General features: G+C 41.5%; 3 protein-coding genes and 6 non-coding genes across 9 annotated transcripts; 4 read left to right on the top strand and 5 right to left on the bottom strand.

Annotated features, from left to right (window-relative positions):
• Positions 1 to 1,583: 1,583 nt before the first annotated feature.
• Positions 1,584 to 1,666, top strand: TRNAL-CAG (transfer RNA leucine (anticodon CAG)). Its single transcript has one exon. It is a non-coding gene; the product is annotated as a tRNA-Leu (tRNA).
• A 1,171-nt stretch (positions 1,667 to 2,837) lies between these two features.
• On the bottom strand, positions 2,838 to 3,248 carry LOC131197242 (histone H3). Its single transcript, XM_058181045.1, has one exon. The coding sequence runs from the start codon at positions 3,246 to 3,248 to the stop codon at positions 2,838 to 2,840; it is 411 nt and encodes a 136-aa protein (XP_058037028.1).
• A 3,228-nt stretch (positions 3,249 to 6,476) lies between these two features.
• LOC131197244 (histone H2A type 2-C-like) lies at positions 6,477 to 6,892 on the bottom strand. Its single transcript, XM_058181048.1, has one exon. It carries the CDS (start codon positions 6,864 to 6,866, stop codon positions 6,477 to 6,479), a length of 390 nt encoding a protein of 129 aa, XP_058037031.1. The 5' UTR covers positions 6,867 to 6,892.
• A 398-nt stretch (positions 6,893 to 7,290) lies between these two features.
• Positions 7,291 to 7,671, top strand: LOC131197246 (histone H2B 8-like). Its single transcript, XM_058181050.1, has one exon. It carries the CDS (start codon positions 7,291 to 7,293, stop codon positions 7,669 to 7,671), a length of 381 nt encoding a protein of 126 aa, XP_058037033.1.
• An 8,212-nt stretch (positions 7,672 to 15,883) lies between these two features.
• On the bottom strand, positions 15,884 to 15,955 carry TRNAG-UCC (transfer RNA glycine (anticodon UCC)). The gene has a single exon. It is a non-coding gene; the product is annotated as a tRNA-Gly (tRNA).
• Positions 15,956 to 16,305: 350 nt separating this feature from the next.
• TRNAI-UAU (transfer RNA isoleucine (anticodon UAU)) lies at positions 16,306 to 16,401 on the bottom strand. Its single transcript has 2 exons — positions 16,364 to 16,401; positions 16,306 to 16,341 (listed from the first exon to the last, which is right to left on the bottom strand). It is a non-coding gene; the product is annotated as a tRNA-Ile (tRNA).
• A 3,977-nt stretch (positions 16,402 to 20,378) lies between these two features.
• Positions 20,379 to 20,461, bottom strand: TRNAL-CAG (transfer RNA leucine (anticodon CAG)). The gene has a single exon. It is a non-coding gene; the product is annotated as a tRNA-Leu (tRNA).
• Positions 20,462 to 20,596: 135 nt separating this feature from the next.
• TRNAS-AGA (transfer RNA serine (anticodon AGA)) lies at positions 20,597 to 20,678 on the top strand. Its single transcript has one exon. It is a non-coding gene; the product is annotated as a tRNA-Ser (tRNA).
• Positions 20,679 to 21,225: 547 nt separating this feature from the next.
• Positions 21,226 to 21,297, top strand: TRNAG-UCC (transfer RNA glycine (anticodon UCC)). Its single transcript has one exon. It is a non-coding gene; the product is annotated as a tRNA-Gly (tRNA).
• The last annotated feature ends 223 nt before the right edge of the window (positions 21,298 to 21,520 follow it).

The raw sequence follows: 21,520 nt of genomic DNA, 5'->3' as shown, positions 1-21,520 counted from the left end.
AAAGGGGGTTTCAAAATATCCTGTCTTGAATGGGCTTCTGCTGTTGCTATTTGGCTTTGCTTATGAATGGAGCCATCTAGATAGTTGGCTTCCTTTGTCAATAAACTCTTTATCTCCTTTCGCACAGTGAGCTATTAAGAAAGACTGGGGGCTGCTTTCTGCCTCTGAGGACATGTTTCTCCATTTCTCCTTTGGGGAAATACAATATTCTGCCTCTTTTAATATTCCCCCCCCCAAATATTTTATTCTTTGGGGTAGCGGGGCTTCCCACAAAAAGAGATGAATTAGAATAACAAGAGGCACAGGGGACGTTGCCAAAAGCTCTCCACTGAATGTCCTTAACAGGAATCTTTAAGGACGTAATTCAGAATAGAAGAGTTGGGAGGGACTTTGAAGATCCTCTAGTCCAACCTCCTTGCCCAGTAAGACCCAGTCTGGAACAAATGTCCAGTTCTTTCTTGTAAACCTCCAGTGATGAAGGATCTGCAACTTCTGGTGGCAAGTCGTTCCACGGATTGTTTTGCATGATTACCATCTGGCAGACGGTACAGGGCAATAAGAACAAGGGCGAATAGGCTGAAAAACAGCTTCTATCCCAGGGCAGTAACTATACTGAATTCTAGTGTATAGGGCAATTATTAATGCAATATCAGGGGGTTTTCAATGCAATTGTATAGAATGCGAAGGATGTGTGTTTGCGTTTTCTTTTCAGCGTTATAATGTACACCGAAGATGGCATTTAATTGCGTTGTACGAGATGCAATGACAATAAAGTAAACGAAACTACACTAAACAAGAGGGGGAAAAAATACCATTTCTGGCAAGTCACATCCGTTCCTTTACAGACTTTCAGGAGAAAGAGTGACAGTCAAGGAGCAGAGTGGCGCAGCGGAAGCGTGCTGGGCCCATAACCCAGAGGTCAATGGATCGAAACCATCCTCTGCTAATTACCTTTTACTATTCTATTTTTTCTTTTCTTTTCTCCTTTTCTATTTTCCTCTTTTCTTTCCCCCCTTTTTTTCTCCTCTTCTTCTCCCCTCCTCTCCTCCTCCTTCTCTTCTCTCCTCCTCTCCTCCTCTCTTCTGCTCCTCTCCTTCTCTCCTCCTCTCCTCTTCTTCTCCTTTCTTCCCCTCCTCCTCTTCTCTTCTTCTCTTCTCCTCTTCTCTTCTCCTCTCCTTCTCTTTCTTTTCTTTTCTGTTTCTTTTCTTTTTTCTTTTCTTCTTCTTTCTTTTCTTTTCTTTTCCCTCCCCTATTCTGGATTCCAGGACAGATTGAGCCAGAATGCCATTACTTTTCAGCCCTTTTCCGGCAATTGCTAATGGCAGACAGTATTTTTATTTGGTTTCTGGAAGAGATCGCAAGCGGGGAAAAAAAAAAGCCGTGGGTGAGTTGCTCATGCTCGGACCGCAGAGAGAAAAGAGCCTTAGAGGGCGTTTCTCAGCGTCCTTCTTCTGCTAAGATTTCCCACCAACGTCGCAGAGAGGCTTGGAAAACCAGGAATCGGACTCTGCAGAAATGTCTAGCTAATTTCCAAGCGAGGGAGAGAGAATTTGTAAGCAACACTTCACAAGCGGCGAGCGGGAGTCAGGATGGCCGAGCGGTCTAAGGCGCTGCGTTCAGGTCGCAGTCTCCTCTGGAGGCGTGGGTTCGAATCCCACTCCTGACACATTTGCCTTTTTAAATTAAAAAGAAATTTTTAAGTCAGTTATTTTTAAAATAGAATTACTTGCTTTTTATATCGATTCTATATATTTGTTGGGACTCCCACCTTGCAGTTTCCTCAGGTGATTTCAAGCAAAACGTCACCGTACAATTTTCCTACAAGTAACTCAAGAGAAGTTACTTTTTTTTCCTCACCAATTCGCATCTATGTTGTTACTTGAAGCAAACTGGGAAGTTAACCCACGTTTTTTATGAAGAAGGCTAAAGGACAATTGTCTGCAAATTCAAAACAAATTAAGCGGGAACCCAGAAGTGCTTTTTAAAAGAGGCCACTGGACTTTTCTTTGAAGAGGTTTCGCTTCTCAACCCAGAAGCTTCTTCAGCTCCGACTTGAAAAAAAAAAAAACACACAAGAAAGTCCAATGGCCTGTTGGAAAAAAAAGGAACCTTTGGGACAACCACAACCTGGATGGCTGAGAATCACCATAGACAATTACTGGTATAAATAGAATAAAATAGAATTTTTATTGGCCAAGTGTGATTGGACACACAGGGAATTTGTCTTGGTGCATATGCTGTGTCCATAAAAGAAAAGATACGTGCATCAAGAATCATAAGATGCAACATTTAATGATAGTCATAGAGTAAAACTGACTGGTGCAGTATATAGGTCCTCAATGGAAAGCAGGTTGATGGCAATTATTTTCTACAGTTCTAATTATCCGTTAGTCTGTGTCTTGCTTGGTTGCGGACCCAACCCAGTTATAAAGGTGCAGATGACAGACTCAATAATTCGTCTGTAGAACTGTATCATTTGATCATCAGGACTTTGCGATTGTTAAAAGGCAGGTGGGGGGAGCGGGGAATCCCTAGATTTTAGGCACTTTTGGGCTAGAATTCCTGGCCCAAAAAACCGCCCTAGATATTTGGTCTTTTATCACAAAAATACTACACAGGGTAAGAATGAAAACTGAAATGAGATTTTGTAAAATGGGCTGGGAATAGTAATCAATCTTAGGGTTCAGAACGATCGTCTTACTGCATGGATTTCAGGTCCCAAAATCTAATGTTTCTACCGAATTGTTCCACGTGGATCTCAGCTCCTTTTAGGAAGAGGTGGTGGCTCTTAAAAGAGCCTTTGGGGGGTTTGTCAGTGGGGGCCCTCTGCGCGTCTTTTACGCCCTCTCCCCGCGGATGCGGCGGGCCAGCTGGATGTCTTTGGGCATGATGGTGACCCGCTTGGCGTGGATGGCGCACAAGTTGGTGTCCTCGAAGAGCCCCACCAGGTAAGCCTCGCTCGCCTCCTGCAGAGCCATGACGGCCGAGCTCTGGAAGCGCAGGTCGGTCTTGAAATCCTGCGCGATCTCGCGCACCAGCCGCTGGAAGGGCAGCTTGCGGATCAGCAGCTCCGTCGACTTCTGGTAGCGGCGGATCTCGCGGAGGGCCACGGTGCCCGGCCGGTAGCGGTGAGGCTTCTTCACGCCGCCCGTGGCCGGCGCGCTCTTCCTCGCCGCCTTGGTGGCCAGCTGCTTGCGGGGCGCCTTCCCGCCGGTCGACTTGCGAGCGGTCTGCTTGGTACGAGCCATGGTTTCTCACCGACACTGGAACTCACAGAATCACGCGAAATGAAGCCCAGGCACTGTCCGCCGGCCTTTTTATAGCCCGCGCCTTTAGCCTGATTGGTTGAAACGTTTGCGTTCGAATGTCTAGTCTCGACGCTAATTGGATACCCGTTAAAACAATACCTTTTCTCTTGCTCTGAACTTCCCAGCGATCCTCGGTTGCCGAAGCTTTTCTTTCAGCGCCCACAATAATCCGACTTGAATGAATTACAAAATATCATCCGTTGACAAACGGTTTCCCCGAAACCTTTTCAAGCTACTGCGTGAAATCGTGGGATTAAAAAGATCCAGCATCGGTACGTTTCGTCATTTGCCCTCTCGTGTTACAACCCAGGGTATTTTACTGGAGTATTAATTTCCTATTAGTAAATTCGTCAAAAATCCAATGTTGACCTAAGCAAAGTTCCAATCCTTAGCGCTTCGCTTTCATTTGCTGTGTTTTCATTCCTGGGTTTTATAATGCCCGAGATTAGTTGCTTTAAACAGCTTTGAGTGTTGCAAGAAAGGATGGCAACGTTCTGCAAAGCATACAAGTCTCCTGAATTTATTTTATTTATTTTTTGGGTGGGAGGGCTTTGGTGTGTGCACAGGCGAGTTTGGAATAAGCAGAAATACGGATACGTTTCTGGTTTTATAAATTAGTATGATCTTGATTGGGTGAGACAACTCTTTAAGATTAACACTTGCGACGGAAACGGCCCTATTTCAAATCTTCAGAAGCAGGCACAGCGGGTCACTTGCTTCGAAAGAAAAGCAGCTTAAATCTATGTAAAATAGGATCTATCGATCGATCCTATTTTATATAGATTAAACCTGCTTATAGAAATTGGCTTTACACAATGTAAGCCGCCCTGAGTCTTCGGAGAAGGGCGGGATATAAATTCAAATAAAATAAAATAGATAGGACGAGGGGATAGATGGGGAACTCATCAAATTTGCAGATGACACCAAGCTGGCAAGAATAGCCAACACTCCAGAAGATAGGCTCAAATTACAGAAAGATCTTGACAAACTTGAACATTGGGCGCTATCTAACAAAATGAAATTCAACAGTGAAAAAAGTAAGATTCTACATTTAGGCAAAAAAAAACCAAAATGCACCAGTACCGTATATGTGGTGCCTTGCTCAATAGTAGTACCTGTGAGAGGGATCTTGGAGTCCTAGTGGATAACCATTTAGATATGAGCCAGCAGTGTGCAGCAGCTGCTAAAAAAGCCAACACAGTTCTGGGCTGCATAAACAGAGGGATAATCAAGATCACGTGAAGTGTTAGTGCCACTTTATAATGCCTTGGTAAGGCCACACTTGGAATATTGCATCCAGTTTTGGTCTCCACGATGTAAAAAAGATGTTGAGACTCTAGAAAGAGTGCAGAGAAGAGCAACAAAGATGATTAGAGGACTGGAGGCTAAAACATATGAAGAACGGTTGCAGGAACTGGGTATGTCTAGTTTAATAAAAAGAAGGACTAGGGGAGAGATGATAGCTGTGTTCCAATATCTCAGGGGTTGCCACAAAGAAGAGGGAGTCAAACTATTCTCCAAAGCACCTGAGGGTAGAACAAGAAGCAATGGGTGGAAACTGATCAAAGAAAGAAGCAACTTAGAACTAAGGAGAAATTTCCTGACAGTTAGAACAATTAATAAGTGGAACGACTTGCCTGCAGAAGTTGTGAATGCTCCAACACTGGATTTTTTTTTTTTTAAGATCCAATATCTATATAAAAGCAGCTTCGATCTATATAAAGTAGGATCTATCTATGCTGATATATATTATATAGATTCTATTTTACATAGTTCCAAGCTGCTTTTCTTTCTCTCTCTACATATATATAAATAAAAACTCGCTTTATTGTTTATCCGCCCGATTGGTGGCTTACGCTCTTGAAGGAATAGAATTGCATTCAGAAAACTGCATCTCCTAACAGTAGCTACTTTGAAAAGCCCGCCACGTAGGAGATTGGCTGGTATTGGTGATTTGATTAAGCCAAACAGGAAACGTCCTTTTAGTTTGAAATTGCCGCCAGAAAAGGCCAAGAGCCTTTTATGCCTCAGACTCATCGTTACTTAATTTTGTTTTTTTTAAAAAAAGCTACTGTTTTTACAAACGGAGCTCAATAAATAACTACATTTTCTATCGTTTACTGTCTAACAATGCATGGCAATCCCGAACGGATTTTCTCGGGTTTGCTATCCGAAGTGTATTTGGGTTTTTGAAAAATTGGGCTCTGGGACTTTGATGGAACTCCAGAGGTGCTTTTTTTGGAACAATGAACCGCACTTCTTTCGATTTTCTTTGAAAACGTTTCGCTTCTCCTCCAAGAAGATTCTGCGGTGGAAATTCTAAGCTTGGAGGAGAAGCGAAACGTTTTTAAAGACAAAAAACAACAAGGAAGTTCAGTCGCCTTTTGGGGAGAAAAAATCACCTATGATTTCTCCAGAAAATCTCCAGAGACTGGATAGAATGTATCTTATTGTATCTATTCTCTTCACTTGGATGGCTCAAATGTCTGCTTTTCATCGTAATTGTGAAACTATCTACAGTCCCCTCACATCCTGGATATAAATTGTTTCGACTTCTACCCTCAAAACGACACTATAGAGCACTGCACACCAGAACAACTAGACACAAGTTTTTCCCCCAAATGCCATTATTCTGCTTAACAACTAATTCCCACAACACTCAAAAAATTTACTAAGACTATATTAGTTATTCTTCTCTTCCTTACTAGTATCGATCTCTTTCCATATGGAAAGCACATGGAAAGATGCTATATAGCTTATTGCTATAACCATGTACTTGCATCTTTCAATTTATTTTTACTTCGTTTCCTAGTACGATTTGATAGTTTATTAGTAATCTTGACTTTATTATTAAGTTTAAGATTTAAGTGTTGTATGTTTTTATTCTTGATGAATGCATTTTATATTCCTTATGTACAAGAGCATATACACCAAAGACAAATTCCTTGTGTCCAGTCACTTAGCCAATAAAGTCTATTCTATCCTGAGAAAGATGTTTTTGTGTATGTGTATTTTGTAGAGGGAATTTTAAAGAAGGGTCTCAGGATACGGTTTCAACTTAGCAAGTTGAGACCAGCTCTTTCCAGGAAAAAGTGGGTGGCTCTTAAAAGAGCCTTTGGGGGTTCGTTCTTCGGCGGCTGAGTGAGCCAAGCAGGCGGGAGAGGGCTCCTACTTCCCTTTGGCCTTGTGGCTCTCGGTCTTCTTGGGCAGCAGGACGGCTTGGATGTTGGGCAGGACGCCTCCCTGGGCGATGGTGACTTTGCCCAGCAGCTTGTTCAGCTCCTCGTCATTGCGGATGGCCAGCTGCAAGTGGCGCGGGATGATCCGCGTCTTCTTGTTGTCCCGGGCCGCGTTGCCCGCCAGCTCCAAGATTTCGGCCGTCAGGTATTCCAGCACCGCGGCCAGGTAGACGGGAGCTCCGGCTCCCACTCTCTCGGCGTAGTTGCCCTTGCGGAGCAGGCGATGCACGCGGCCCACGGGGAACTGGAGCCCGGCGCGGGAAGAGCGAGTCTTGGCCTTAGCCCGGGCTTTGCCTCCTTGCTTGCCGCGTCCAGACATGCTACTATTGAAGGATATCAAACACCAAAAAGCTCAATCCGAGTGGAATAGTTTCCAAGCGGGCGCTTGGTCTCCTTTTATTCACTCGAAAAGCTTGCCCAGGCGAATTCCTATTGGTTCGTTTCTGTCGAGGTTTTTCTTGCGTCCAATGAAAAAAACCCCCAAAACCACCACTCTTTTCGACCTCCCAATAAAGAAGAGGCGCTCTATTTGCAGGCCAATAAAAAAATCGCTTTCTCTCAGCAATTCGGTCATTAGCGTACTCAATGTATGGAAATGGGGTGGGGCTCTGCTTCCGAGCCAATGAAACGGGAGGGTTTGAACTCCTTCATTTGCATATGCCTCCTATAAATAGGGGCCAGACAGAGTTTCTTCTACAGAATTTGGTTCTTATTTTTTGGGGGAGTAGGTTGGTAATTTGACCATGCCTGAGCCGGCTAAGGCTGCTCCCGCGCCCAAGAAGGGCTCCAAGAAAGCCGTCACTAAAACCCAGAAGAAAGGGGATAAGAAACGCAAGAAGACCCGCAAGGAGAGCTACTCCATCTATGTCTATAAGGTGCTGAAGCAGGTCCATCCCGACACCGGCATCTCCTCCAAGGCCATGAGCATCATGAACTCCTTCGTCAACGACATCTTCGAGCGCATCGCGGCTGAGGCTTCCCGCCTGGCTCACTACAACAAGCGCTCCACCATCACCTCCCGGGAGATCCAGACGGCCGTCCGCCTCCTGCTGCCCGGAGAGCTGGCCAAGCACGCCGTCTCCGAGGGCACCAAGGCCGTCACCAAATACACCAGCTCCAAGTAAAAACGAGCTTACGACAAACTTCCCTCATCAGACCCAAAGGCTCTTTTAAGAGCCACCTACTTTCTCAAAAAAAAACAAAAAATAGCTGTGGCTATCTCGATTTAAGAATCTCAAGTTTGCAGGGACTTACTGGCTTAAACTTTCCACAATTTTACCCAAGGAATGTATTTTTCTTGGCACTTATTAAATTCCAGACGAGAAATTGTGATTGCAAGGGTCCTAGATTCCTTAATTTAAAACTTACTTAAAACCTCATTAGGAAAATGCCTCTGCCCCCCAGCCAACAGAAATGCAAGTTATGAAATTAAAACTAACTAGAATAGAATAGAATATTATATGACAGGGGACCTATTTTATGAACGGTTGGAAAATAAAAATAGAAATTAGAAATGGAGATTAGGGGAATATAGAAAACATGGTAAGAGAAGTAAACTATGCTTATTACTATGACTATAACTATTGTTACATTCTTATTGGAAGATATGTTAAGAGGGAGAAATGAATAAAATAGAATAGAATAGAGTTAAGAATAGAATAGAATAGAATAGAATAGAATAGATGGAATGGAGAATAGAATAGGAGGAATGGAGAATAGAATAGAATAGAAGGAATGGAGAATAGAATAGAATAGAAGGAATGGAGAATAGAATAGATGGAATGGAGAATAGAATAGATGGAATGGAGAATAGAATAGAATAGAATAGAAGGAATGGAGAATAGAATAGATGGAATGGAGAATAGAATAGATGGAATGGAGAATAGAATAGAATAGATGGAATGGAGAATAGAATAGAATTAAAATAGAATTAGAATAGGATAGAATTCTTTATAGGGCCAAGTGTGGTTGGACACACAAGGAATTTGTCTTGGTGCATTTTCTCTCAGCGTACATAAAAGACAAGATACCTTCATCAGGAATCATAAGGTACAACACTTAATGATAGTCATAGGGTACAAATAAGCAATCAGGAAACAATATCAATATAAATCATAAGGATATAAGCAACATGGGTACAACCATACAGTCATAAGTGGAAGGAGATGGGTGATAGGAACAAGGAGAAGATTAATAATAGTGCAGATTGAGTCAATACTTTGACAGTGTTGAGGGAATTATTCGTTTAGCAGAGGGATGGCGTTCGGGAAGAAACTGTCCTTGTGTCTAGTTGTTCTGGTGTGCAGTGCTCTATAGCTTCGTTTTGAGGGTAGGAGTTGGAACAGTTTATGTCCCGGATGTGAGGGGTCTGTAAATATTTTCCCAGCCCTCTTTTTGACTCGTGCGGTATACAGGTCCTCCATGGAAGGCAGGTTGGTAGCAATTGTTTTTTCTGCAGTTCTAATTATCCTCTGAAGTCTGTGTCTGTCTTGTTGGGTTGCAGAGCCAAACCAGTTATAGAGGTGGAGATGACAGACTCAATCATTCCTTGGTAGAATTGGATCAGCAGGGGTTCCCAATCTTTTCTATACCCCGTACTCCAAAAACACTTCTGATGTATTCTCCCACCCCTTACAAAAGTAAATAATTATATGCATATGATTGATGATGACGATGTTCGTCCATCGTGTTTGAAGAGGACCTTGACATCTAATAGGTTGTGAGCTATCCAGGATGTGCCCTCAAGTGGCTGGTAAGGCCTATACGGGCAGACGTGTGGGAACCATTGTTGCAGCATTTGCAACTGTGGCTCTACCCCCTCACTCTCTGAGTCACTTTCGGGCACTTTCGGTTCAGGGGCTGGAGTCACAACAGGTTCCCCTCACAGATATGTCCTAGTTGTTCCCGACTCTATGGGGCGGTGCTCACCTCCGTTTCAAAGCCGAAGAGCCAGAGCTGTCTGAAGACGTCTCCGTGGTCATGACTCAACGCTGAAGGCGCATGGAACACTGTTACCTTCCCACCAAAGGTGGTCCCTATTTTTCTACTTGCATTGTTTACGTGCTTTTGAACTGCTAGGTTGGCAGAATGGGATAAGTAACAGGCGCTCAGTCCATTACACGGCGCTAGGGATTCGAACCACTGAACTGCCAACCTTTCCATTGACAAGCTCAGCGTTTTAGCCACTGAACCACCATGTCCCTATGCATATGATTATGTATATACACTATAACTTTGAAACTTGTAAACCCAAATTTTTGCACCAACAGCTCCTCCCCCCCCCACTTGGGAAGCAGAAGTCACAATGGCTGAGCGGTCTAAGGCGCTTTGTCCAGGTCGCAGTCTTCTCTGGAGGCATGGGTTCTAATCCCACTCCTAACACATTTGCCTTTTTAAAGAGAACGACTTGCTTTTAAAGAAGTTATCTTTTAAATAGAATTATTTAAAATTCTGCCTTCATTGAGGACCTGTATACTGCACGAGTCAAAAAGAGGGCTGTGAAAATATTTACAGATCCCTTACATCCTGGATATTAATTGTTTCAACTCCTACCCTCAAAACGATGCTACAGAGCATTGCACACAAGAACAACTAGACACAAGAACAGTTTCTTCCAAATCGCCATCATTCTGCTAAACAAATAATTCCCTCAACACTGTCAAATTATTGACTAAATCTGCACTGCTATTAATCTTCTCATCGTTCCCATCACCCATCTCCTTCCACTTATGACTGTATGACTAACTTTGTTGCTTGTATCCTTACAATTTATATTGATATTGTTTCCTGATTGCTTATTTGTACCCTATGACTATCATTAAGTGTTGTACCTTAGAATTGTTGATGAACGTATCTTTTCTTTTATGTACACTGAGAGCCTATGTACCAAAGACACAAATTTCTTGTGTGTCCAATCACACATGGTCAATAAAAAATTCTATTCTATTCTATTCTATTCTATTCTATTCTATTCTATTCTATTCTATTCTATTCTATTCTATTCTAATTACTTGCTTTTTATATCGATTCTATACATTTGTTGGACTCCCACCTTGCAACTTCCTTAGGTGAATTCAAGCAAAACGTTGGAACACAATTTTCATGCAAGTAACTCAAGAGAAGTAGCCTGCTAAGGTGTTTGGCGTGGACTATATTTAGAAGAGGCCCAGTTTCCTCCGTAAAAATGTATAAATATTATAAATGAATTTCCTGATAAATATATTTGTGGCTGCCTGATTGAGAAGGAGGGAAAGGATCCTGGTTTATCTTTTTTTTTTTTTTTGGTTAAAATATTTTTTTTTATTTTGAGATTGGTTGAGCTCCCTCAGTGCACACACCCCAACACGATACAACTCACAGTGAAGACCGAAAATCCCTAACCCAATAAATCATAATAATAAAACACCCAGTCATATTACACTAGTGTTTTTGTAAACACTGTTCTGGTAAATCTCTTTAAAAATCATTTTTGAATACAAAGATAAGAAAGCATAGGCCAAGAAAAATGTTTAACAAACCCTAAAAACTAGAGAGGATGGGGAGGAAGAAAAAGACAAATTGGGGAAAAAATTGATATCTTTTTAAATGAAACCGGTTTGGTCCAGTGATGAAACCCAAATTTTTTTTACTATTGGTTCTGTGGGCAAGGATTGGTGGGTGTGGTGTGACATGGTGGACATGACTTGTTGGGTATGGCAAGGGAAGGACACTGCAAAATCTCCATTCCCACCCCACTCCAGGGGAAGGATACTGCAAAATCCCCATTCCCTCCCCACTCCTGGGGGAAGGATATTGCAAAATCTCCATTCCCACCCCACTCTGGAGCCAGCCAGAGGTGGTATTTGCCAGTTCTCTGAACTCCTCAAAATTTCCGCTATTGGTTCTCCGAACTGCTCAAAATTTTCGCTACCGGTTCTCCAGAACCTGTTAGAACCTGCTGGATTTCACCGCTGGTCCAAGGGACTCGCAGGAGTCTTCTCCAGCACCAGAATTCAAAGGCCTCAATTCTTTGACGCTCAGCCTTCCTTATGGTCCAACTTTCACAGCCATCCATTGCAACTGGGAAAACCATGGCCTTGACTAGATGCACTTTTGTTGGCAGGGTGATATCCTGTAATGACTGTTTATAAATGAATAAACACACTCTTTTTGGGTTACCATGTTTGTTTTTAACAATAACACCAAATTCTCAGGTGATGATTTGCCTTCACACATTCCTCAGTTAATATCACATTAGTACTTGGATAGGGGGAGGGAAAAAGTGAATTTATTAGTGTCCAGAGATAAATTGAAGAAAACTCAAAGGTGCTTTTTTCAGGAGGCAACTGGACTTTCTTGTTTTTTTTTTCTTTTGAAGACATTTCGCTTCTCATCCAAGAAGCTTCTTCAGCCCGGACAGGATCCTGTCCCTTCATACAATAACTCCCATGTCATATAATGTTCAGTTTGTTCTTTCTCCTTTATTGTTGTTATTTGTGAAGTCGTGTCCGACCCATCGCGACCCCATGAACAACGTTCCTCCAAGCCTTCCTCTCCTCTACCATCCTCTGGAATCCATTTAAACTCATGCCTACTGCTTCAGTGACTCCATCCAGCCACCTTGTTCTCTGTCATCCCCTTCTTCTTTTGCCCTCCATCTTTCCCAGAATTAGGCTTTTCTCCAGTGAGTCCTTCCTTCTCATTAGGTGGCCAAATTATTTGAGTTTCATCTTCAGGATCTGGTCTTCTAAAGAGCAGTCAGGGTTGATCTCCTCTAGGACTGACTTGTTTGTTTGCTTTGAAGTCCAAGGGACTCGCAGGAGTCTACTCCAGCACCATTTTATTTATTTTTATTTATTTTATTTTATTATATATATATGTAGGTCTTGGGTTATTCGGGTTTTCTCCCGCGTAAAATTGGAAGTGTCTTGGCGACATTTCGACAAAGTCTCATTCGTCATCTTCAGGCTTCAGCTTTGTGCTTCTGGGAGCAATGTGTGACTGCAGCTGTTTCTTCCTTTTTAACTGCTAGTGGGGGTTTGAACTGATTGGGTGGGAGCTTGGCTGTGCTCTGATTGGATGGGGGTTTTTTTGTGCTCTGATTGGCTGGGTGTGTGTCCTGTTTGGGTGGGGGCTTGGTTGTGCTCAGATTAGTCTGAGTTGCAGGGGGATTTGAGCTGGTGAGCTGCATTGCTGTTGTTTGGCTTCGTGTTCGTGGTCGTGCTACATCTTCGTAGTGGGTGTCAGTCTGCTGCATGTATGGATTGGAGGGGTTTGAAATGGCTAATGTTGCAGCTGTGGTCCTTGGTCATGCTTCATGATCAGTGTGGGTTTGGGTCTGCTTTCTGGGTGGATGTGTGGTGGTGACATCCTGTGTGGACCTCGTGAGTGTGGGTCTGGTGTCATTCCTCATGTTAGGGACTCGTTTGTCAATAAGGGCGGGTTTCCAAATGGCTGGTAGGCGGGAGGTATCATCTCGTTTTTTCATGCTGTGTGGGCGTTTTTCTATCTCGATGGCTTCTCTGATTATTCTGTTGTTAAAGTGTTCAGTTTTGGCGATAGTTGTGGTCTTTTTAAAGTCAATATCGTGTCCTGTGGCTTTGAGGTGTTGGACCAGGGAAGAAGTTGGTTCCTCTTTTTTGACTGAGTTCTTGTGTTCTTCAGTGCGTGCACTTATTCTTCTGTTGGTTTGTCCAATGTATGTGGTGGGGCAGGCGGTGCATGGGATTTTATATACTCCTTGATTTTCTAACTCAATTTTGTCTTTGGGGTTTCTTAGGATGGTGGATATTTTTTGGTTTGTGCAGAATGCTGTCTTGATGTTGTGTTTGTAGAGGATCTTGCTAATTCTGTCTGTGGTGCCTTTTATATATGGAAGGAGGGCTGTGGCGTTTTCTTGTTCTCTGTCTTGGATTTTAGTGGGAGGTTCTTTTTGGATTAGTTTGGTTGTTTGTATATAGGTCTTTGGTTGTTCGGGTTTTCCCCCGTGTAAAATTGGAAGTGTCTTGGCGATGTTTCGACGAAGTCTCATTCGTCATCTTCAGGCTTCAACCGTGCTTCTGGGAGCAATGTGATCGCAGCTGTTTCTTCCTTTTAACTGCTAGTGGGGTTTGAACTGATTGGGTGGGAGCTTGGCTGTGCTCTGATTGGATGGGGTTTTCTGTGCTCTGATTAGCTGGGGGTGTGTCCTGTGTTGGTGGGGGCTTGGTTGTGCTCAGTCTAGTCTGTGCTGCAGGGGGATTTGAGCTGGTGAGCTGCATAGCTGTTGTTTGGCTTTGTGGTCGTGCTACATCTTCATAGTGGGTGTCAGTCTGCTGCATGAATGGATTGGAGGGGTTTGAAATGGCTAATGTTGCAGCTGCGGTCTGGCTTCTGGTCCTTGGTCGTGCTTCATGATCAGTGTGGGTTTGGGTCTGCTTTCTGGGTGGATGTGCGGTGGTGACATCCTGTGTGGACCTCGTGAGTGTGGGTCTGGTGTCATTCCTCGTGTTAGGGACTCGTTTGCCAATCAGAGCACAGCCAAGCTCCCACCCAATCAGTTCAAACCCCCACTAGCAGTTAAAAGGAAGAAACAGCTGCGATCACACATTGCTCCCAGAAGCACGAAGCTGAAGCCTGAAGATGACGAATGAGACTTCGTCGAAACGTCGCCAAGACACTTCCAATTTTACACGGGAGAAAACCCGAACAACCAAAGACCTATATATATATATAATATATATGAGTATATATAATATACTCTCACAATACTTGACAACACAGTATCAACAGTAGAAACCTTCACATTTCTAGGTTCTATCATATCGCAAGATCTAAAATGGACAGCTAACATCAAAAACATCATTAAAAAAGAACAACAAAGAATGTTCTTTCTGTGCCAACTCATTAAGCTCAAACTGCCCAAGGAGCTGCTGATTCAGTTCTACAGAGGAATTATTGAGTCTGTCATTTGCACCTCTATAACTGTCTGGTTCGGTTCTGCAACCCAACAAGAAAAACACAGACTTCAGAGGATAATTAGAACTGCAGAAAAAATAATTGCTACCAACCTGCCTTCCATTGAGGACCTGTATACTGCACGAATCAAGAAGAGGGCCGTGAAAATATCTGCAGATCCCTCACATCCTGGACATAAACTGTTTCAACTCCTACCCTCAAAACGACGCTATAGAGCACTGCACACCAGAACAACTAGACACAAGAACAGGTTTTTCCTGAAGGCCATCACTCTGCTAAACAAATAATTCCATCAACACTGTCAGACTATTTACTGAATCTGCACTACTATTAATCGTCTCATAGTTCCCATCACCAATCTCTTTCCACTTATGACTGTATGACTATAACTGCTGGCAATCCTTATGATTTATAATGATATATTGACCATCAATTGTGTTGTAAATGTTGTACCTTGATGAACATATCTTTTCTTTTATGTACACTTATGAGATGTACTTTTATGAGAGCATATGCACCAAGACAAATTCCTTGTGTGTCCGATCACACTTGGCCAATAAAATTCTATTCTATTCCATTCTATTCTATTCTATTCTTTAAGCATAAGCATGAAAATAACTATATAATATATAAGCATATATATGAGCATAAGTATGTAATAACTATATTAATTGGATATAATGAAAGGAAACAATAGGACCGGAATGGTAGGCACGTTTGTGCTCTTATGCACGCCCCTTATAGACCTCTTAGGAATGGGGTGAGGTCAATAGTTGAATAATATTTGAAATAATATTATTTCATTATAATAGTTATAGTATTATATAGTTGAAAATAGTTGAAATAATATTATTTCAAATAATATTTGAACCATAGTTCAAAGGCCTTGATTCTTTGGTGCTCAGCCTTTCTTATGGTCCAGCCTTCACAGCCATCCATTGCAACTGGAAAAACCATAGCCTTGACTAACCGCTCTTTTGTTGGCAGGGTGATGTCTCTGCTTTTTAGTACGCTGTCTAGATTTGCCATAGCTTTCCTCCCCAGGAGCAAGCGTCTTTTAATTTCTTGGCTGCAGTCCCCATCTGCGGTGATCTTGGAGCCCAGGAAAATAAAATCTGTCCCTACCTCCATTTCTTCCCCATCTATCTGCCAGGAATTGAGAGGGCCAGATGCCATGATCTCTTCTCCTTTATAGCAAGCGTTAATCTATTCATTTCTGCACATTCTAATATTTTCCTAAAAATGATCTTTTTTCAAGAGGCAACTGGATGAGAAGCAAAACATCTTCGAAAGAAAAACCAGAAAGTCCAGTTGCCTCTTGAAAAAATCCCCTTTGGGACAACCACTACCTGGATGACTGAGAGTCTCTATGGCCTTGAAGAAGAAGAAAAAAAAGATTTTTGCGTTGGCCGGGAATCGAACCCGGGTCAACTGCTTGGAAGGCAGCTATGCTCACCACTATACCACCAACGCTCGCATGTTTTCGGATTTTTTTCCAAAGCTAACAATTCCTAGAAGTTGCGTTTCTGGCTCTCCACATGGTGGTGCCATTAGCTAAACTTGCGGATTCTCTCAGCTCTTCCAATAATTCATCCTTCCTAGTTCATTCAACTTTCTTCAAAGAATCTCCTCTCCTTTTTCATGCAATTAAAAAAAAAATATTTTCCAGCCCTCCATAAGAGAAAGGAAACTCCCTAAATCCAAATTCCTACATAACTAGATAATCCAAGTATATTAACCATCTTGAAACCTGTAATAGAAATCAGGATGGACTGAGTAACTCCCAGGAGTAACTTCCCAGTGAGGAAGTCAAAAAGGGTCCCTGCTCCAGGTGAGGTTCGAACTCACAACCTCGGCATTGCTAGAGGCAAAGTACTGCTGTATAAGTACCGCGCGCTAACCGATTGCGCCACTGGAGCAACTGTCTAAATTGTTTTTTTCCCCTTTTTCTCAAGCTTAGCAGCTTTAAATGTGTGGGTTTCAATAATTGGCATACAGGCTTTCTGGGAGCTGAAGTCCACGCATTTATTTTTTATTTTTATTTTATTTATTTTGTCACAACATCATACAAAAAATTATATAGTATATAAACATATATATGAGTAAATATTAGGAGGTATAAGCATATATATATATATAGGAAGAAGAAAAGAAAAACAACAGGACAGGAACGGTAAGCACATTTGTGCACTTATGCACGCCCCTTATGGTCCTCTTAGGAATGGGGTGAGATCAATAGTAGAAAGTTTTTGGTTAAAGCTTTTGGGATTATGGGAAGAGACCACAGAGTCAGGTAAAGTATTCCAAGCACTGATGATTCTGTTACAGAAGTCATATTTTCTGCAATCTAGATTCCTCAACCTTAGCAATCTTCAAATTGCTAAGGTTGAGGAACTGGCCTCAGCAGTTTCTCTGATACAAGCACAATTACACAACCGGTTAACGCTTACTGTGAAATTACATGCAAACATATATATTAGAATAGAATAGAACAGAATTTTTTATTGGCCAAGTGTGATTGGACACACAAGGAATTTGTCTTTGGTGCATATGCTCTCGGTGTACATAAAAGAAAAGATACCTTCATCAAGAATCATAGGCTACAACACTTATGACTGTATGACTGTAACTTTGTTGCTGGCAATCCTTATGATTTATATTGATATATTGACCATCATTTGTGTTGTAAATGTTGTACCTTGATGAAGATATCTTTTCTTTTATGTACACTGAGAGCATATGCACCAAGACAAATTCCTTGTGTGTCCAATCACACTTGGCCAATAAAAATTCAATTCAATTCAATTCAATTCAATTCAATTCTATTCTATTCTATTCTATTCTATTCTATTCGTCATAGTCTACCCTATGCAAATCAGGAAACTATCAATATAAATCGTAAAGATGCAAGCAACAAAGTTACAGTCATAAGTGGAAGAAGATAGGTGATGGGAATGATGAGAAGATTAATAGTGCAGATTTAGTCAATAGTTTGACAGTGTTGTGTGAATTATTTGTTTAGCAGAGTGATGGCGTTTGGGAAGAAACTTCTTGTGTCTAGTTGTTCTGGTGTGCAGTGCTCTATAGTGTCGTTTTGAGGGTAGGAGTTGAAACAGTTTATGTCCAGGATGTGAGGGATCTGTAAATATTTTCCCAGCCCTCTTCTTGATTCGTGCAGTATACAGGTCCTCAATGGAAGGCAGGTTGGTAGCCATTGTTTTTTCTGCAGTTCTAATTATCCTCTGAAGTCTGTGTCTTTCTTGTTGGGTTGCAGAATCGAACCAGACAGTTATAAAGGTGCAAATGACAGACTCAATCATTCCTCTGTAGAACTGAATCAGCAGCTTCTTGGGCAGTTTGAGCTTCCTGAGTTGGTGCAGAAAGAACATTCTTTGCTGTGCTTTCTTGATGACGCTTTTGATTTTAGCTGTCCATTTTAGATCTTGCAATATGGTAGAACCTAGAAATGTGAAGGTTTCTACTGTTGATACTGTGTTGTCTAGTATTGTGAGAGGTGGAAGTATGGAAGGGTTTCTCCTAAAGTCTACCACGGTTTTGTGTGTGTTCAGTTCCAGATTGTTCCGGTTGCACCACGAGGCTAGTTGTTCAATCTCCCGTCTGTATGCAGATTCATCATTGTCTCAAATGAGACCGATTGCTGTTGTGTCATCTGCGAACTTCAGTAGTTTAACAGAGGGATCGTTAGAGATGCAGTCATTGGTATACAGAGAGAAGAGAAGTGGGGAGAGCACACAGCCTTGGAAGGCCCCTGTGCTAATTGTACAGGTATTTATTTTATTTTTTATTTATTTATTTTGTCACAACAATATATGTAACTATCATACAGAAAGGTTATATAGTATATATATAGTATATAAAGGTATAAGCATATATATATGCTTATACCTTTATATACTTATAACCTTTTAGCGTGAATTATGGCCTTACAACGTCTTCCCGTGGAGTGAAGCAAGTCTTTTAGTTCTGCAGCTGTTAGAATGTGAAAACAAGATGGAATGATTGCTTCTATTAACTGGGTTTTATTGCTAGGTCGCTTCTGACTAACAAGTTTCTTTAATCGGCTCCATAAATTTTCAATTGGGTTAAGGTCTGGGCTATTCCCAGGCCATTCCAGCAGTAATAATAATAATAATAATAATAATAATAATTTAATTTGTATACCGCCCTTCTCCCGAAGGACTCAGGGCGGTGAACAGCAAAAATAAAATACAAAAGAAACAATACATACAATACTAAAAAACAACCCTTAAAAAACTTATTCAAATGGCCAAATTTAAAATGTAATAATGCCCTATAAAATTGACAGAAATTTCAAACCCATAAAATCAAATTAAAATTTTTAAAAATCAAGCCAGTCCAGCAAGGCGGAATAGATAGATTTTAAGTTCGCGGCGAAAGGTCCTAAGGTCAGATAGTTGTCGAAGTCCAGGGGGAAGTTCGTTCCACAGGGTAGAATATGATTATCTTGAAACTCCCAAAAAAAACGGTGTTATTAGCCATTCAACCTCAAAAATACACTTATCCCAAAAGGTTTCCACAATTTTGGGCACGATTGTATATCATATCAGACAAATGACTGTCAAATCTCTTCTTAAAAACTTCCAGTTTTGGAGTATTCACACCTTCTGGAGGCAAGCCGTTCCACCAAATTAATTGTTCTAACTGTCTGGAAATGTCTCCTTAGTTCTAGTCCCAAAAGTGCTGGATGAGAAATGAAATGTCTTCAAAGAAAAACCAGAAAGTCCAGTTGCCACTTGAAGAAAAATAAATGCACTTTTCGGGCAGCCATGACCTGGAGGACTTGAGAATCTCCATAGACATCTTTAGTTCTAGGTTGCTTCTCTCCTTGGTTAGTTTCCATTCATTGCTTCTTTTGCTGCCTTCAGATAGCTTTGGAGAATAGCTTGACTCCCTCTTCTTTGTGACAGACTCTTAGATATTGGGGCTTGTCTTTCAAGATCTATAGAGATTTTTCTTCATGCTCTGGAATTACCCTGAAAACATGTGAGGGATCTGTCCCAATCAATTAATTTCTCTTTTTTTTAAATGCCTGGATTTGTTTTTCCCTCTTGTCCTGTCCCTTGCGGAACAGGAATCTACAGCAATCTACATTGTTGTAGATATTAAGTTACGGGTAAAAAAATTAAATTATTGCCTTGGTTATGTATTTCCTCATTGGGAACTAATTATTACATCAGGGTGCAGAAAATAGTGTTAAGGTCTCCTGCTTGGGCGGGGGTTGGACTAGATGATCTACAAGGTCCCTTCCAACTCGGTTAATCTGTTAGGAACATTAGGTTCCAAAATGCATTGTCTGTTGATGAAAGAATCCGATCCGATCCTCGCATCCAGGACATAAACTGTTTCAACTCCTACCCTCAAAACGATGCTATAGAGCACTGCACACCAGAACAACTAGACACAAGAACAGTTTTTTCCCGAAGGCCATCACTCTGCTAAACAAATAATTCCCATCAACACTGTCAAACTATTTACTGAATCTGCACTACTATTAATCATCTCATCGTTCCCATCACCAATCTCTTTCCATTTATGACTGTATGACTATAACTTGTTGCTGGCAATCCTTATGATTTATATTGATATATTGACCATCAATTGTGTTGTAAATGTTGTACCTTGATGAAGGTATCTTCTTTTTTTATGTACACTGAGAGCATATGCACCAAGACAAATTCCTTGTGTGTCCAATCACACTTGGCCAATAAAAATTCTATTCTATTCTATTCAATGGTTCTTAATTAATTTTTGATCCTTCGGGAATTCAGGCTCTAGATTTACTAATATTACTAAATTCCTCGGTGGCTTAAAACGGATGGAAATCTTAAATTTTGTTTTATGAAAGAAAAGGCTGTGTCAGGAGTGGGATTCGAACCCACGCCTCCAGGGGAGACTGCGACCTGAACGCAGCGCCTTAGACCGCTCGGCCATCCTGACTTTTCTATGAAATGGTTTCCCCCCAACGTCTTTGGCAATAGTCTATTTTTAAACACGGTTTCTTTATACACTGCGGTGAGCCACACCATACATTAAGAAATATGAGGACAACGTGCAGATTCTTTACCGAGCAAGGTAGTCGTGGCCGAGTGGTTAAGGCGATGGACTAGAAATCCATTGGGGTCTCCCCGCGCAGGTTCGAATCCTGCCGACTACGAGAGCTTCTTTTTATTTTATCAAAACATAAAAACTCCTCTAATCTGCATTCTTTTTCTTCCACATATTTATACTCGTCTCTTTTTAAAAGCTTGCCAGGTGATTGTCTGGAAAAACACACACTCTCGTTTGCAAGCCCAGTTTCCAAGATCCCTCCCTTAATTATGTGATTGCAATGTATGCTCAAATATTATTAAGTCGTGTTTATTATATTAATCGGTTTATTTGTATTTTATCCAATTCAGCGGTCTGCATTCCACTTTCTTTGAACTGACTCTCCCCCAGTGCTTTCTTTGTGAGAATTTTGCTCCCTTGGCTTAGAAACGTTGGTTTCTGGTTGGGATCCTGAATTGTGCACTTTGCATATGCTCAGAGGTAGCCTTTTCAAGGCCATTCCGGTTCCACTAGCGCCCAGATCCCAAATAATCTATGAATAAAGAGCAAGAGGGAGCAATACGTTTATGAACCATTCGTGGACAGCATCACTTTTTTAACAGGAAAGTGAATTTTTCCTACTACCAGGAATTTTGGAAGCCTCTTATTACAAGGCGTTGGTGGTATAGTGGTGAGCATAGCTGCCTTCCAAGCAGTTGACCCGGGTTCGATTCCCGGCCAACGCAACTGATTTTTATTTTCCAAATCCGTCTGTTTCTTTAAAAAAAATTATCTCTATGGTGATACAAAGAAAAGGTTTAAAAAGAAAAGCAGGCGTTATACTTATATCATGTCTTTATATTTTATTCAGCTGCAAGGATCTCCTCCTACTAAAGAAACCTCTGATGCAGGGAGAGTATTTACACAAACAGATTCCAGAAAGATTTATAGCACATACCTTCCCCCAAG

The sequence above is a fragment of the Ahaetulla prasina genome, chromosome 4 (assembly GCF_028640845.1).
Source record: "Ahaetulla prasina isolate Xishuangbanna chromosome 4, ASM2864084v1, whole genome shotgun sequence".
Lineage (NCBI taxonomy): Eukaryota > Metazoa > Chordata > Lepidosauria > Squamata > Colubridae > Ahaetulla > Ahaetulla prasina.
Note: the sequence above shows the minus strand (reverse complement) of the source record. Positions and strands in the feature narration are given on the sequence as shown.

What these genes read in the sequence shown, in the direction of transcription:
- LOC131197242 (XM_058181045.1), bottom strand. Translation starts at nt 3,248, where the DNA reads ATGGCTCGTACCAAGCAGACCGCTCGCAAGTCGACCGGCGGGAAGGCG.
- LOC131197244 (XM_058181048.1), bottom strand. Translation starts at nt 6,866, where the DNA reads ATGTCTGGACGCGGCAAGCAAGGAGGCAAAGCCCGGGCTAAGGCCAAG.
- LOC131197246 (XM_058181050.1), top strand. Translation starts at nt 7,291, where the DNA reads ATGCCTGAGCCGGCTAAGGCTGCTCCCGCGCCCAAGAAGGGCTCCAAG.